This window comes from Clavelina lepadiformis, chromosome 2 (assembly GCF_947623445.1).
Source record: "Clavelina lepadiformis chromosome 2, kaClaLepa1.1, whole genome shotgun sequence".
In the NCBI taxonomy this organism is placed as follows: domain Eukaryota; kingdom Metazoa; phylum Chordata; class Ascidiacea; order Aplousobranchia; family Clavelinidae; genus Clavelina; species Clavelina lepadiformis.
Genome location: NC_135241.1, coordinates 24,999,004 through 25,014,466, shown reverse-complemented (window position 1 = coordinate 25,014,466; position 15,463 = coordinate 24,999,004). Strand labels below are relative to the sequence as shown.

General features: G+C 35.8%; 1 protein-coding gene and 1 pseudogene across 1 annotated transcript; one reads left to right on the top strand and one right to left on the bottom strand.

The window, feature by feature from the left end:
• Positions 1–4,472: 4,472 nt before the first annotated feature.
• LOC143446436 (uncharacterized) lies at positions 4,473–9,353 on the bottom strand. The gene is made up of 12 exons (XM_076946065.1): positions 9,315–9,353; positions 9,150–9,253; positions 8,984–9,064; positions 8,805–8,929; positions 8,142–8,341; positions 7,782–8,050; positions 7,392–7,559; positions 7,083–7,265; positions 6,810–6,962; positions 6,480–6,563; positions 5,387–5,536; positions 4,473–4,610 (listed from the first exon to the last, which is right to left on the bottom strand). The coding sequence occupies exons 1-12, from the start codon at positions 9,351–9,353 to the stop codon at positions 4,502–4,504; spliced, it is 1,665 nt and encodes a 554-aa protein (XP_076802180.1). The 3' UTR covers positions 4,473–4,501.
• A 1,786-nt stretch (positions 9,354–11,139) lies between these two features.
• On the top strand, positions 11,140–12,919 carry LOC143446434 (RNA polymerase-associated protein RTF1 homolog pseudogene; annotated as a pseudogene).
• Positions 12,920–15,463: the final 2,544 nt, after the last annotated feature.

Genomic DNA, 15,463 nt, shown 5'->3' with positions numbered 1-15,463 from the left:
GTTAACAATAAAATAATCGAAGAGAGGCCTTCTTTCTGTTTAAACTATATAATCAAGTAACTTTGTTTTGTGTTAATCATCCAATTGTGAACATTTTATTTGTCCGTACTTGTCTTCACAGTTTGACCAGCAGTTTATCGTTTGCAACGTTGTTACAGTTTCATCTTTATCGTCGCTAAACCAGAATAATATCTTCTAAAATCTACTTAATCTACTTTATTTCACGTTTTCCTTGACAGAGGACATCTGTTGTTTTATTGTGTTGATGCGACTCCTTTCTAAAATTGATAAAATTTACGGTTGTGATATCATCTTATCTGTCCTGACGGGATTTCAGATCGGAGCTTATTTGCACTTGCGCCCTTGTAATTGTTCTTCACACCTTGACCACCTCGCACTATTATCTCCGCTTAAACTCAGGTAGTTAGCATTTTTTCTCATTGTCGCAATGAAAGTCCGACATCGCACTATAAATTATTCTGTAACTCACACAGTTGCTTCACATTCAAGTAGAAGGCAAGCAGCTTAGCAACGCACAAGACAAGGAACGTTATTTAAGTTGAGCATAATCGTAACTAGTGAGTAAAAGATTCGAAAAAGTAAATAATAAGTATGGTTGAAAATTGGTGCTGTATTTGAAGAAATGAGTCTCATTTCATGTAAAGTTAAAATAACTTTTAAAATTTTAGATTTATTGATTCGAGTAAAGTAATTTTTTCCTCAGTGATTCAGTTAGTTTCGTTCAAACTTAAACTAAGTTTCCACATTTAAATGAAAAGATTTCAGATTCTGGGAAATGTCACATTATTTCATGGAGTTGCTGAATCATTAAATACATTGTTCAGTAGGCTATATAATTTGTTACCTTCCAAAAATCAGTTTATTTTGCGCTATTGCGACTGGGTATAGAAATAAAAAATGTTAGCTGATAATAACCCGCGTTGGTGAAACTGCTTCCAAAACTTGACGTTTGTGAACATTTTTATTCTTTCACAGTAAATAGAAAGCTCTTGGTACAAATATATCCTGCGTTTAAGACATCGAATTTGTTTTTGACGAAATGAGCAGCAAAAGAAAGAATCGTTTCTTTTCTGATTCAGATGAATCTGGCAGTGAAGATTTTCTTCAAGTAGATTCATCTTCAGCAAATCATCGAATGAGCGGCATCACTTCATCGAAACCAAAAATGCGGACATCGACAACAAACTCTCTCGACGAAGAAGCACTCAGAAAGAAATTTGATGACGGTTACGATTCGGATCTGGTCGGAGATGAAATGGATCGTCGCCGATTGGCGAACATGACGGAGAAAGAACGCGAGCTCGAATTTTATAACAGATTAGAACGACGCGAAATTCTGCAAAAACGATTCGAAGTCGAAAAAAAGGTTCTACTTGGACAACCGCGAGCAGAAGGAGAAAAATACAAACAGAAGAGAAAGAAGCAAAAAATATCCGTCTCGAGTTCTCCATCTTCCCTGCCGGACGCTTCCGACAGGAAGAGAATCATGGGAAAGAGAAAAGAAAACGAAGCTTTAGAAAAGCTGAAAGCGGAAAGACAACGAAAGAAGGACAAAGTCGTAAAGACAAAATTGCAAGTCAGTGCTGTTTACTCGGACGATGGTGATGATGAAATGCCGATGACGAGGAGTCGACTTGCCGCAAAGGTTCCCAGTTCTACCGATACAAACTTTCATGGAAAAATTTCTCACACATCAGACAAAGATGGTCAAGATAACATCGTTACAATGCAACCTCCGCTGAGCAAGGACAAGGTTTCAACCATTCGATTGTCAAGATTCAGGTTGGAAAAATGGTTTTATCTTCCAATGTTTAGAGAAGTTGTGTTGGGATGTTACGTCCGCATTGGAATCGGCAATTATGAAAGCAAGCCGGTTTATCGAATGGCTGAAATAGTCGATGTTGTTGAAACTGCCAAAATTTATCAACTGGGTAAAGTTCGAATAAACTTGGGTTTCAGACTGAAGCACGGTCAGCAAACGCACGTCTTCAGACTTGAATTTGTTTCCAATTCCAATTTCACGGATTCTGAATTCTTCAAATGGAAGCAAGCCATGGAAGAAGCGGGCGAATCTCTTCCAACCTTCAATGACATCAAAAAGAAGCAAGCCGCTATCAACAAAGCACAATCCTACATTTTCAAAGACACCGACATCGATCGCATCGTCAAAGAAAAAAGTCGATTCCGAAAGACTCCAATTAATTATGCAAGGAGTAAGACCGACATAATGAGGCAGATAGATATCGCCCTGGAGCGTGATGATACAGTTGAGGCGGCTCGTCTCGTTGATGTGTTGAAGGATTTGGAAGAACGCGCCACTCAACTGGACAATCAGAGACAGAATCATTTGGCCGGGACCACTTACATAAATCAAGGAATTAAATCGCACAACTTGCAGAAGGTGAAGGCTTACAAGGAAGAATGGGAAGATCCGCGGAACAACGAGGCCGACCCATTCACAAGAAAAAAATGCAAACCACTCCTCATGTGCAACACAAAAGATGGGAAGCAGAAAAAAAGTCTCCTCCAGCAAATAGACAAACGTTACGGCACCGGTTCGTCAGAAAGCATTTCTGATGCTGAACCAAGCAACATGGCAACTGTCGCTGCACAACCAAAGCACATGTCCGAAGATCCTTTTGGTGTTCACGATTTTGACTTAAACATAGATCTGCAGATGCTTTCAGCTGACGAGAAACCTGCGGCTCTCAAACTAAATCCTTCGAATAAGATTTCCGACAACCCTCATCATTCAATTGGTTTTGCTAAATGCAAAAAGCGTAAGGCTTTGATATAAACATTCAGTCCTAGCTGAATTCCTTGTCTATTGTAAGACAAATTTACATTTATTGTGTTTTACGTAAGCTAGATTTATTTTTATGCTGAATTTACTGATGTGTGTTTAACGTTGTTTATTCAAGAGTCGATGATTGAAATAAACTTGAATAAAAGAATCTTTGCCTCAATCTACGCAAGGTTAATCAAACAAGGGAATAAACCGGATGTTGTTATTAGTTAACATTAGTTATGACGCAGTTTATAAGTTAATATACAGTGAAAAGAACTGGGCGATACTCACTCACAAACCTAAGGTTTGCCTTCTACGCATCCCTGAATACGCCACTGTATGCTAACTATTCACAATTTTACTTATCAACGCAATATTACACTGATGGTTGTCGGTAGTTTTACGACGCTGACGCTGTTATCTTAAACATAGGTTAGTTGCGCAATTATTTATCGATTAAACAATAAAACAACTGGTTAGTCTAATTAGACCAACATTAAGGTGTTGAAGAGCATAAAGCTAAACTCGGAAAATATCCGCTTAAACTAAAATTTTAAAAATTAAAGGGCTCCCACCAATGCTGGGTCTCAGGACATTGGACAAGACTACAATTACCCGAGCCACCACCGACATTTTTGCATCTTGTTGAATTATTATTTTAACAATCAGAGATTGTGAATTAAATACAACGATTAACAGCTGCTTGTAATCTTCTCAAATACCAGGAGTTTGAATCTATATCGTTGCAGATATCCAAAAGATATGTTACAAATAACGATAGAACGCAGTCAACTTGCTTACCTGGCTATTGAAAGTGTTTGTTAGACATATCCGTTTGATTCTTACAAATTTTTATGACGTCATTTTTTTGTGTAAATTATAAAATGTCATTGTTAGAAGACACGTCGATTAAATTTAAATGTCTAATTTCAATGCGGAAATCGGTCAAATTCTGAACATGTCAAACTGAATTTCTTCATTAATATACTCCAATTGGTGTTTTTAACTCCTTCGAATCCCTGAGATCGTTTACTGCCGTGTTTTAATCCTTGATGTTCAATTTTTGCATCCTGGTTAAAACCTGATAAAGTTTCTTCCAAATGGGAAGGTTTTAAGCGAAAGACTTCATTTTAATTTTTTTCGATTCAGATCATTTTCAAAACTTCGTTCTAGATTGCATCTCCTCTACCTTAATCAATGGAGTTTAGCGCATTATGCTTAACTTTTGTGTGATAACTTTGCGTTCCTGTATTTACCCTTTCTTTGCATATTTCTAGAAACGTTTGCGTGGTGTTAATTTTTCAATTCATAATTTAGGTGGTGTCTATGTTTTGTTGTTGTGCGAACTTACCAAGTGGAAATATCTTGTACATTCAACTCTTTAGGTTTGTGTTCATAAAAAATTGGTTTCTTGCGACATAACAACAGTTGGTCGCTCCACAGTCACACACAAGCTACAGTAAGTTAACTTAGATTTTCAAAATCTTCACCAAAAAAGTAACTAAAGTTTATGACTTTCGTCTGGGTTATGTCATATGCATGTCCAGCTACAATCAGTTGACATATTAACACAGATTGTTGACGTAATAATGGTGTTCATTATATCATGTGACCATGTTACAATAGAATATTTTGCTTTAATCAAATAAAGAGAAAATCTATTAATCACTTAAATTAGCCTTCAATCAAATTTCACTCAAAATCTTTCAAAGTAATATTCCTCAAAATACGGCTGATATCTCCAATCTTTTCCAGCTCATCGATTGGCGTCGAATTCCAGTACACTGTAAGGTCAGGTTTCCTGTAACAATATAACCAGTCAAGTCGCTTTATTGTTAATTCGCAACCCATGTAACCAGTATTAGCTTGAAGTTTAAAGAAGTTCACTTTAGACAAAAACTGTACACACACTGTCACTATCAAAAAAGTGTAGCAAAACTGCAAATTATTTTAATATTTTATTTTAGTATTACATCGTTTCCTATGGTTGCATCGTTGGTGTGTTTTTTCGGGTAATCTGTAAATATTGCTTGCCAATTATGCGTCGCTTTTCCATGTGGAGGAGCGACCGAATGGACGTGTTTTTGTATCGGTACGCCCTTGGTTTTATGTTGGTTTAAGCTGTGCTTCTCCTAAGGTTTCAATTATTTCTTTGTTTCTGTTTTTATGATGTTTGGTCGTCGCAATTAAACCAAATATTATCGGTCTAACGGTCAGGCCGTTACCGAAGAGTGTTCCTGGAAGTCTAGGCTGACAACAATTACACGTCACACGCTGATGGAATTAAAATTAAATGACCAGCAACCTGTATGTGCGTTGTATAATTTGTTGTTGTAGTTTGGTAAATACGCGTACACTGTGAGTTGAATGTATTAATATTGGAAGCAAACCTGCCTAACTCAAATATCCAATGTGGGCATGAAGAAACTTGTTAATTCGATCATGTTGATTAACATTGTGCAAATTGATAACATTTTGTTAATCAAAGTCCCAATAAAACCTGATGATGATTTCATTAAAGTTATTGAATTAAATTATTAAAAATATACTTCACTTCATAACAAAAAAATATCTTACCGCAACAAGAAATGTTTGACTTTTTCTTCAGAAATGCCGCTGCAAAAAGCCATCCCGAGACAACGCAGTTTCGGCAAATAATGGTCAATTTCCGCAAGCCAGTCGCCTTCTAAATTTGTCAGTCCATGTAAACAAACCACCTCTAGTTTTCTGCAAATAAAAATAAGTATAATTAAAAGATTATGTTAAATAATAAAGCAGGGTGGAAATTTGAAAATTAAGGGTGAAATATGTTACCGTTGCTAATAATGTTACTGTCAACTACTTATTGGAACTTGCACAAGTTCTATTGTGTGCATTTAAGTAATCTTTCCTACGCTGTTCCAAGTCGTGATTGGCAAGCCTTTTTGTGTTTATCAAAGAAAGTGCCGAATGCTTTCATCAATCAAGACCAATATAATTGAATTGTTAGCGTAAGAATAATTATTATCGTCGTATTGCAAAACGTCTTTCTCAAAGTCATCAACGGCGCCTCACTGCTCAAACCTTATCGAGCTTATTTGCGTTTTAAGGATGAAATTGTCACAAACTTTCCCGACATACGGAGCAAACATTTAAGCTGAATATCTTCAGTTTGACAAACCAAACAAATAATCAGTAAACCCGTGCTTTAAACTAAAGCAGTTAAAAAACGGTACAAATATTTAAGGATACAACGCCTTCAAAATCGACCAACATGATGAATTATATCGCTGCGCAAATAAGTTATATTTCGACCCTTGGTCAACTAATTATTCTCGCAGTTTCAATTTTCAATTTTAAAATCTTTTTGACATCTTTATTCGAATTTGTTTATTTGCTTATTTTCTGTGCAAGGACGTTTCAGCGTGATCTAAGAATAGATTTCTAGCTATAACATCACAATCCAGGCGTTTTAACCGCTGCGCCACCAAAACAACGATGCGATGTCGAAGCGTTTTCAATTTGTTAATTTATTCTTTTGTTTCCTTATTGTTTAATGTAAACTCGCCAAACGTTGGCACAAAATTTCTGTGCTTTTAAAGATATTACGGATGGAAGTAAACTAAAAATAAAAGTTGTTATTACAATATGTTATGCTGAAAAAGCCAAAAGAATTTGAGACTTAACATACCTGCATGATTTGATGAGTTTTTCGACCGATTCATCGGTGACTTGGATGCAAAAGCTAAGTTCAATGCTCTCAAGATGAGGATATCTGGCAAAATATTTACGAGAAAAACATGTAATAGTTAATAAACTTTACACAAATTATTACACATTTACCACTACAGCGTACATACATTACAGTTACAAGTACACATCAATATTGCTTGTGACTATATCCTTCAAATAATATGGATGTCAGAAAGTAATTTCAGACATAAAATATTTTATAGAAATGAAGAACACGCCGCAGATTACTTGGTCTTGTTTAAGATTTTAAGATAAAACATAATCCTACCCAGATATTATTGCATATATTGTTTCATCAAGAACGGCGTCTGTAAAGCAGATGGAAAGTTCCGTCAAGTTCAACCGAGGTTTCTTTCGGAACAAATGATTAATAGCCTGGGTAGAAACATTTGTTGCTCTTTGCAAATACAAGCATTCCAATCTACAAGAAACATATTGCACTTAAATTAAACAGGTTGCATTATTGTAGTTCAATTCAACTTTAATGGTGAATTGATTCAACCGAATAGCAAAAAAATCTTAAATATATCTTTATTTATACCTTACTTTCCCACACAGCGCATAGATGCTTCTATCAGTAAGATTTGTGCAATCATACATATGGAAATTCTTTAAGTTTTCAAGACGATGGCAAACATCAATCACAGAGTAGTCGGTCAAGTTATCTCCAGATAGAACTAAGAACTCAATCTTAGTTTGTTTGGTGACGAGTTTCACTATACTTCTGTACAAAATAAACGTTTATCTGCTTAACTTATGATCATGTATCAAAATGTTTTCGTACATTTCATACTGACAACAAGCTAACTTAAAATATTGCAATAAATATCTTCCTGACAAGATGTGTTACCTATCGCTAAATTGTTGGACGTCGTAGCTAAGAAAATGCAAAATCTGACAAGGCATATCAGCAATGAAATTAACACCTTCATCAGTAACTTGATAACATTCCGAGATGTTCAGTATTTTAAGATGCTCAAATTTGCTCACAACATTCATGGCTTCATCATCGACGTTACTGCAAATATGACACTTCAGAAAAAAGCTGTCGTCACCAATACTAAATAGTAAATTTAGATTGATAGACAATTAACAAACTTTCACAATAATTCAAAGTGATTTGAAAGTGATATCGAATTAAGCTATTTATTTTATTTAAAGGTAACTGATGACGCAGTCACAGATTTTGTGATCATTTACACTTTAACTAGATTGTCATTGTTTTATCAAATGCATTTACCTGCATTCGCTAAGAATAAGGGTTTCAGTTTTTGTACAGTTGCATCGAATTTCTTCCAGGATTTGAGCCGTGACACAATCACATTTTGTTATTTCCAACTTGACAATGTTTGAAAACTTGTAAAACGTCCATCGTTTATCTGAACCAAACACAAAGTTTCCAGTGATTTGACAAAATGAAAGAGATCGCAGATGTTCGGAAACTTGATCGATCACTGACGAGAGGTACTCAATGAAGGAATCTTGAATATAATCGAAGAGTAGCAAAACCTTCGTCAAAATTCAACGCATCCGCATCTAGTAAAAACAGTAATAAGAGATTCTGTACCAGATTTATTATAGGTCCAACCCAGTTTCTCACGTCCATTTCTGTCCATAATGAAAAATGAAATGACAGTGAATTGAATTTACGACAAACGAAGGCAACTACATTGAGAATGGTTACTGGAGACAAATAACTGAAAATCTCCAACCAAAGTTCCGAAGGAAGTTTCATCCAATTGACATCACTTGCACATTCTCCACTAGAGCGATCAGAAGCGGAACCCGCCATAAGTTTACCTTATTTTAAACTGTAAAATTAATTGATCAAGAAAATAAATATTTTGCTTAAAAACATTTACTGAATATTTTCAATTTTTTCCAGATTTAAAACAACAAATTCTATGTTTCTATCAAGTAAATAAACATTCGACCACTAACTTAATTCATCAGAGACCGAACGAAATGTGTTTGCTGTCTATGTTATATATTTGTTAACACTTTCTGCCCTAACAAAATAATGATTTGGTCAACTCGTCTGTATGTTAAACCTTCTCATAATGCTCATAACCAAATGTAAAATCCAAGAACACTAAATGGTCGAGTTAGAGTCAAAAGTAATAATCGAACCAAGATGTAATAGGAATAATGCGCAAGTAAAGCAATCAACACCGCACTTTCAGGTTTGTAGCTTGAAAAGTTTAAATATGTTTAACATCAACCTGGTCTCAAACTCTTAGCTATTTGACTTCACAAACTCTACATGCGACAAATCTGTCTGTCATTTTCGACATTTTTTTGTTTTCAAGTTTTGTTTGCTTGTCTTTTGTCATTTCTCGGACATGATGTCTATTACCAGGCAACTCATAGCAGTCGTGGAACAACTTGCTGACAAATATTTCAACACAAATTACAAATGTTTTCATAAATGACGGATTTTACTTGCAAGCAATTCTGCTTAACTCAAACTTAAGGTGATTAATGAACATCTTTTTCTGCAACTTTCCTATAAGTGCTGACTGTCTGCAGAAAGCTTTACAGTTGTTATAAAAACACCAAATCACAAAGACTCTAAACAACTCTGCGGTGGATCAATTGCCATGAGCACGCAAAATCAAGAAAAACCAGGAACTGGTTGAAATGTGCTGGAAGCTGCCAGGCAGAAGCGTCGACGCCGAGTTCAAACGTTTTTGCTGATAAAAAAATACGTCCCTGACAATAAAATGGAAATATTTAATTTGATTCAAAATTCTAAGTCGCTTTCAAAACCGACCCTAAAATTTTCGCACAAACTGTAGGGACTTAAAGTCATGTTTGGTTTGAGACATTATATGACTAACCCATATGTACGCATTTTAAACGCTTTTAACAACTGAAACGCTTTTACTTGAAATGAAGATTTTACTTTTGAAAAATATTGAACAAAAAGTTGTGAAAATTGTAAATATTTTCATTTTTCGAGGTAATTTGCTGCAAGGTTGTCAATGACGATTCAAAGGGTATGAAAACTGAAATAAGGTCTTTGTATATCTATTCACATCAGCAATATTTGTAGCAGGCTACTTTGAACAAACAACCAAACGAAAGCTTGTTTTTGTGGGTTTGGGTCCTGCATGCGTTTGTTATCCTTTCTCATCATGGCGACCATATTGTATGGTCTGGTGCAATACAACGCTGGTTATTCACGGAGAAATTCAAGCAGGTGAAACACTTTGCATGTTTTCAACTTTCTCTTAACTTAATCCAAATCACGGATGCATAGGTCGGTGAATGAGCAATATTGAACGAGGTAGGACAACATGCTTGACAGTTGGTGGAGCATGAAATAACATAATATGAGCAGCTTATTTATCTTTATAAGGACTGGACTATGAGTAAGCCAATAGATGCATAGAAATCAAAGCGGATCTAAATGTCTATCATTAAAAAACTACAACTCACAAAATGATAGACCCGCAAAAAGCCACATTTTAACAGAAGATTTTAAATATTAAATTTATGCAAAATTCACTGTGAAAAACAAATCCGAGAATTTTATTCCTCCAAACAATTAAGTTTGTTTGTTAAGAAGCAAACATTCGAACAGGAAACACCTTTTCGTGCAAATTGTAGAATTAAGTAACTTTGTTTCGTGTTAATCATCCATTCGTGAACATTTTCATTTGTCCTCACATGTTTTCACGATTTGACCAGCGATTTATCGTTTGCAACGTTGTTACATTTTCCTCTTTATCGTCGCTAAGGAAAAACAACATCTTCTAAAACTGTTTTTCTTGATAGAGGTTGTTTTTCTGTTGGCGATTATTGTGTTGATGCGACTCCATTCTAAAATTGATAAAAGTTACGGTCGTGAAATCATCTTATCTGACCTGACGGGATTTCAGATCGAAGCTTATTTGCACTTGCGCACTTGTAATTGTTCTTCACACCTTGCCCACCTCGCACTATTATCTCCGCTTAAACTCAGGTGGTTAGCATTTTTTCTCGTTGTCGTCAATGAAAGTCCGAAATCGCACTATAAATTATTCTGTAACTCACACAGTTGCTTCACATTCAAGTAGAAGGCAAGCAGCTTAGCAACGCACAAGACAAGGAACGTTATTTAAGTTGAGCATAATCGTGACTATCGAGCCAAAGTTTCGACAAAGGAAGCAATAAATATGGTTGAAAATTGGTGCTGTATTTGAAGTAATGAGTCTCATTTCATTTCAGGTTAAAATAATTTTCCAAATATTAGTTTTATTGATTCTTTTAAAGTAGTTCGATCTTCAGTGATTCAGTTAGTTTCGCATCGTTCGAACTTAAACTAAGTTTACTAATTTAAATGAAAATGTTTCAGATTCTGGGAAATGCCACATTATTTCATGGAGTTGCTGAATCATTAAATACATTGTTCAGTATATAATTTGTTACCTTCCAAAAATAGGTTTACTTTGCGCTATTGCGACTGGGTATTGCGCTTATAATAAAGTAAAACATGTTAGCTTATAATAACCCACGTTGGTGAAACGGTTTCAAGAACTTGACGTTTGTGAACAATTTTCTTCTTTCACAGTAAATAGAAAGCTTTTGGTACAAATATATCCTGCGTTTAAGACATGGAATTTACTTGTGACGAAATGAGCAGCAAAAGAAAGAATCGCTTCTTTTCTGATTCAGATGAATCTGACAGTGAAGATTTTCTTCAAATAGATTCATCTTCAGCAAATCATCGAATGAGCGGCATCACTTCGTCGAAACCAAAAATGCGGACAACGACAACAAACTCTCTCGAGGAAGAAGCACTCAGAAAGAAATTTGATGACGGTTACGATTCGGATCTGGTCGGAGATGAAATGGATCGTTGCCGATTGGCGAACATGACGGAGAAAGAACGCGAGCTCGAATTTTATAACAGATTAGAACGACGAGAAATTCTGCAAAAACGATTCGAACTCGAAAAGAAGCTTCTACTTGGACAACGGCGAGCAGAAGGAGAAAAATACCAACAGAAGAGAAAGAAGCAAAAAATATTTGTCTCGAGTTCTTCTTCTTCTCTGCCGGACGCTTCCCACAGGAAGAGAATCATGGAAAAAGAGAAAAGAAAACGAAGCTTTAGAAAAGCTGAAAGCGGAAAGACAACGAAAGAAGAACAAAGTCGTAAAGACAAAATTGAAAGTCAGTGCTGTTTACTCGGACGATGGTGATGATGAAATGCCGATGACGAGGAGTCGACTTGTCGCAACGGTTCCCAGTTCTACCGATACTAAGTTTCATAAAGAACTTTCTCACACATCAGACGAAGACGGTCAAGATAACATCGTTACAATGCAACCTCCGCTGAGCAAGGACAAGGTTTCAACCATTCGATTGTCAAGATTCAGGTTGGAAAGATGGTTTTATCTTCCAATGTTTAGTGAAGTTGTGTTGGGATGTTACGTCCGCATTGGAATCGGCAATTATGAAAGCAAGCCGGTTTATCGAATGGCTGAAATAGTCGATGTTGTTGAAACTGCCAAAATTTATCAACTGGGTAAAGTTCGAACAAACTTGGGTTTCAGACTGAAGCACGGTCAGCAAACGCACGTCTTCAGACTTGAATTTGTTTCCAATTCCAATTTCACGGATTCTGAATTCTTCAAATGGAAGCAAGCAATGGAAGAAGCGGGCGAATCTCTTCCAACCTTCAATGACATCAAAAAGAAGCAAGCCGCTATCAACAAAGCACAATCCTACATTTTCAAAGACACCGACATCGATCGCATCGTCAAAGAAAAAAGTCGATTCCGAAAGACTCCAATTAATTATGCAAGGAGTAAAACCGACATAATGAGGCAGATAGATATCGCCCTGGAGCGGGATGATACAGTTGAGGCGGCTCGTCTCGTTGATGTGTTGAAGGATTTGGAAGAACGCGCCACTCAACTGGACAATCAGAGACAGAATCATTTGGCCGGGACCACTTACATAAATAAAGGAATTAAATCGCACAACTTGCAGAAGGTGAAGGCTTACAAGGAAGAGTGGAAAGATCCGCGGAACAACGAGGCCGACCCATTCACAAGAAAAAAATGCAAACCACTCCTCATGTGCAACACAAAAGATGGGAAGCAGAAAAAAAGTCTCCTCCAGCAAATAGACAAACGTTACGGCACCGGTTCGTCAGAAAGCAATTCTGATGCTGAACCAAGCAACATGGCAACTGTCGCTGCACAACCAAAGCACATGTCCGAAGATTCTTTTGGTGTTCACGATTTTGACTTAAACATAGATCTGCAGATGCTTTCAGCTGACGAGAAACCTGCGGCACTCAAACTAAATCCTTCGAATAAGATTTCCGACAACCCTCATCATTCAATTGGTTTTGCTAAATGCAAAAAGCGTAAGGCTTTGATATAAATATTCAGTCCTAGCTGAATTCCTTGTCTATTGTAAGACAAATTTACATTTATTGTGTTTTACGTAAGTTAGATTTATTTTTATGCTGAATTTACTGATGTGTGTTTAACGTTGTTTATTCAAGAGTCGATGATTGAAATAAACTTGAATAAAATAATCTTTGCCTCAATCTACGCAAGGTTAATCAAACAAGGGAATAAACCGGATGTTGTTATTAGTTAACATTAGTTATGACGCAGTTTATAAGTTAATATACAGTGAAAAGAACTGGGCGATACTCACTCACAAACCTAAGGTTTGCCTTCTACGCATCCCTGAATACGCCACTGTATGCTAACTATTCACAATTTTACTTATCAACGCAATATTACACTGATGGTTGTCGGTAGTTTGACGACGCTGACGCTGTTATCTTAAACATAGGTTACTTGCGCAATTATTTATCGATTAAACAATAAAACAACTGGTTAGTCTAATTAGACCAACATTAAGGTGTTGAAGAGCATAAAGCTAAACTCGGCAAATATGCGCTTAAACTAAAATTTTAAAAATTAAAGGGCTCCCACCAATGCTGGGTCTCAGGACATTGGACAAGACTACAATTACCCGAGCCACCACCGACATTTTTGCATCTTGTTGAATTATTATTTTAACAATCAGAGATTGTGAATTAAATACAACGATTAACAGCTGCTTGTAATCTTCTCAAATACCAGGAGTTTGAATCTATATCGTTGCAGATATCCAAAAGATATGTTAGAAATAACGATAGAACGCAGTCAACTTGCTTACCTGCAGGCTATTGAAAGTGTTTGTTAGACATATCCGTTTGATTCTTACAAATTTTTATGACGTCACTGATTTTTGTGTAAATTATAAAATGTCATTGTTAGAAGACACGTCGATTAAATTTAAATGTCTAATTTCAATGCGGAAATCAGTCAAATTCTGAACATGTCAAACTGAATTTCTTCATTAATATACTCCAATTGGTGTTTTTAACTCCTTGGAATCCCTGAGATCGTTTACTGCCGTGTTTTAATCCTTGATGTTCAATTTTTGCATCCTGGTTAAAACCTGATAAAGTTTCTTCCAAATGGGAAGGTTTTAAGCGAAAGACTTCATTTTAATTTTTTTCGATTCAGATCATTTTCAAAACTTCGTTCTAGATTGCATCTCCTCTACCCTAATCAATGGAATTTAGCGCATTATGCTTAACTTTTGTGTTTGATAACTTTGCGTTCCTGTATTTACCCTTTCTTTGCATATTTCTAGAAACGTTTGCGTGGTGTTAATTTTTCAATTCATAATTTAGGTGGTGTCTATGTTTTGTGGTCGTGCGAACTTACTAAGTGGGAACATCTTGTACTTTCAACTCTTCAGATTTGCGTCCATAAAAATTGCTTTATTGCGACATAACAACAGTTGGTTGCTCCACAGCCACACACAAGCTATATATGTACGCATTTTAAACGCTTGTAACCACTGAAACGCTTTTATTTGAAATGAAGATTTTACTTTTGAAAAGCGTTGAACAAATAGTTGTGAAAATTGTAAATATTTTTATGTTTTGGGGTAATTTGCTATAAGGTTATCAATGACGATTCAAAGTGTACGAAAAGTTAATTTAAGTATTTGTAGAAACGCAAAATCTCCATCTATTGACATCTATGACATCAGCAGTATTTGTAGCAAGCTACTTTGAACAAATTAAACAAACGAAAGTTTGCTGTTGTGGGTTCGGAACTTGCATGCGGTTGTTATACTTTCTCATCATGGCGACCATATTGTATGGTCTGGTGCAATACAACGCTGGTTATTCCAAGCGGGTCAAACACTTTGCTTATTTTCAACTTGGTCTTAAATTAATCAAAATAATGGATGTATAGGTCGTTGAATGAGCAATATCGAACGATTTGGAACAACATATTTGATAGTTAGTGGAGCATGAAATAGCAACTGTCGCTGCACAACCAAAGCACATGTCCTAAGATCCTTTTGGTGTTCACGATGTTGACTTAAACATAGATCTGCGGATGCTTTCAGCCAACGAGAAGCCTGCGGCACTCAAAGTAAATCCATTGAGTAAGATTTCCGACAACCCTCATCATTCAATTGGTTTTGCTCAACACAAGAAGCGCAAGGTTTTGATATAAACATTCAGTCCTAGCTAAAGTCGTTGTCTATTGTGAAACAATTTAAAAGTCATTGTGTTTTACATAAGTTAGATGTATTTTGATGCTGAATCTACTGATGTGTGTTTTAGGTTGTCTCTTCAAGAGTCGATGATTGAAATAAACTTGAATAAAAGAATCTTTGCCTCATTCTATGCAAGTTTTCTCAAACAAGAGAATAAGCCGGATGTTGTTATTAGTTAACATATTCATATAAAAAAACATATATCTAAAACAAAAGATACTTTAGAAAACATTCTAACACCAACAAGAGGGCAACATACTTTACTCGTATTTACTAAACAACAGTTGAGTAAATACGAGCACATTATTCATTTTTAAATACATAATAAATACATTACTCATATTT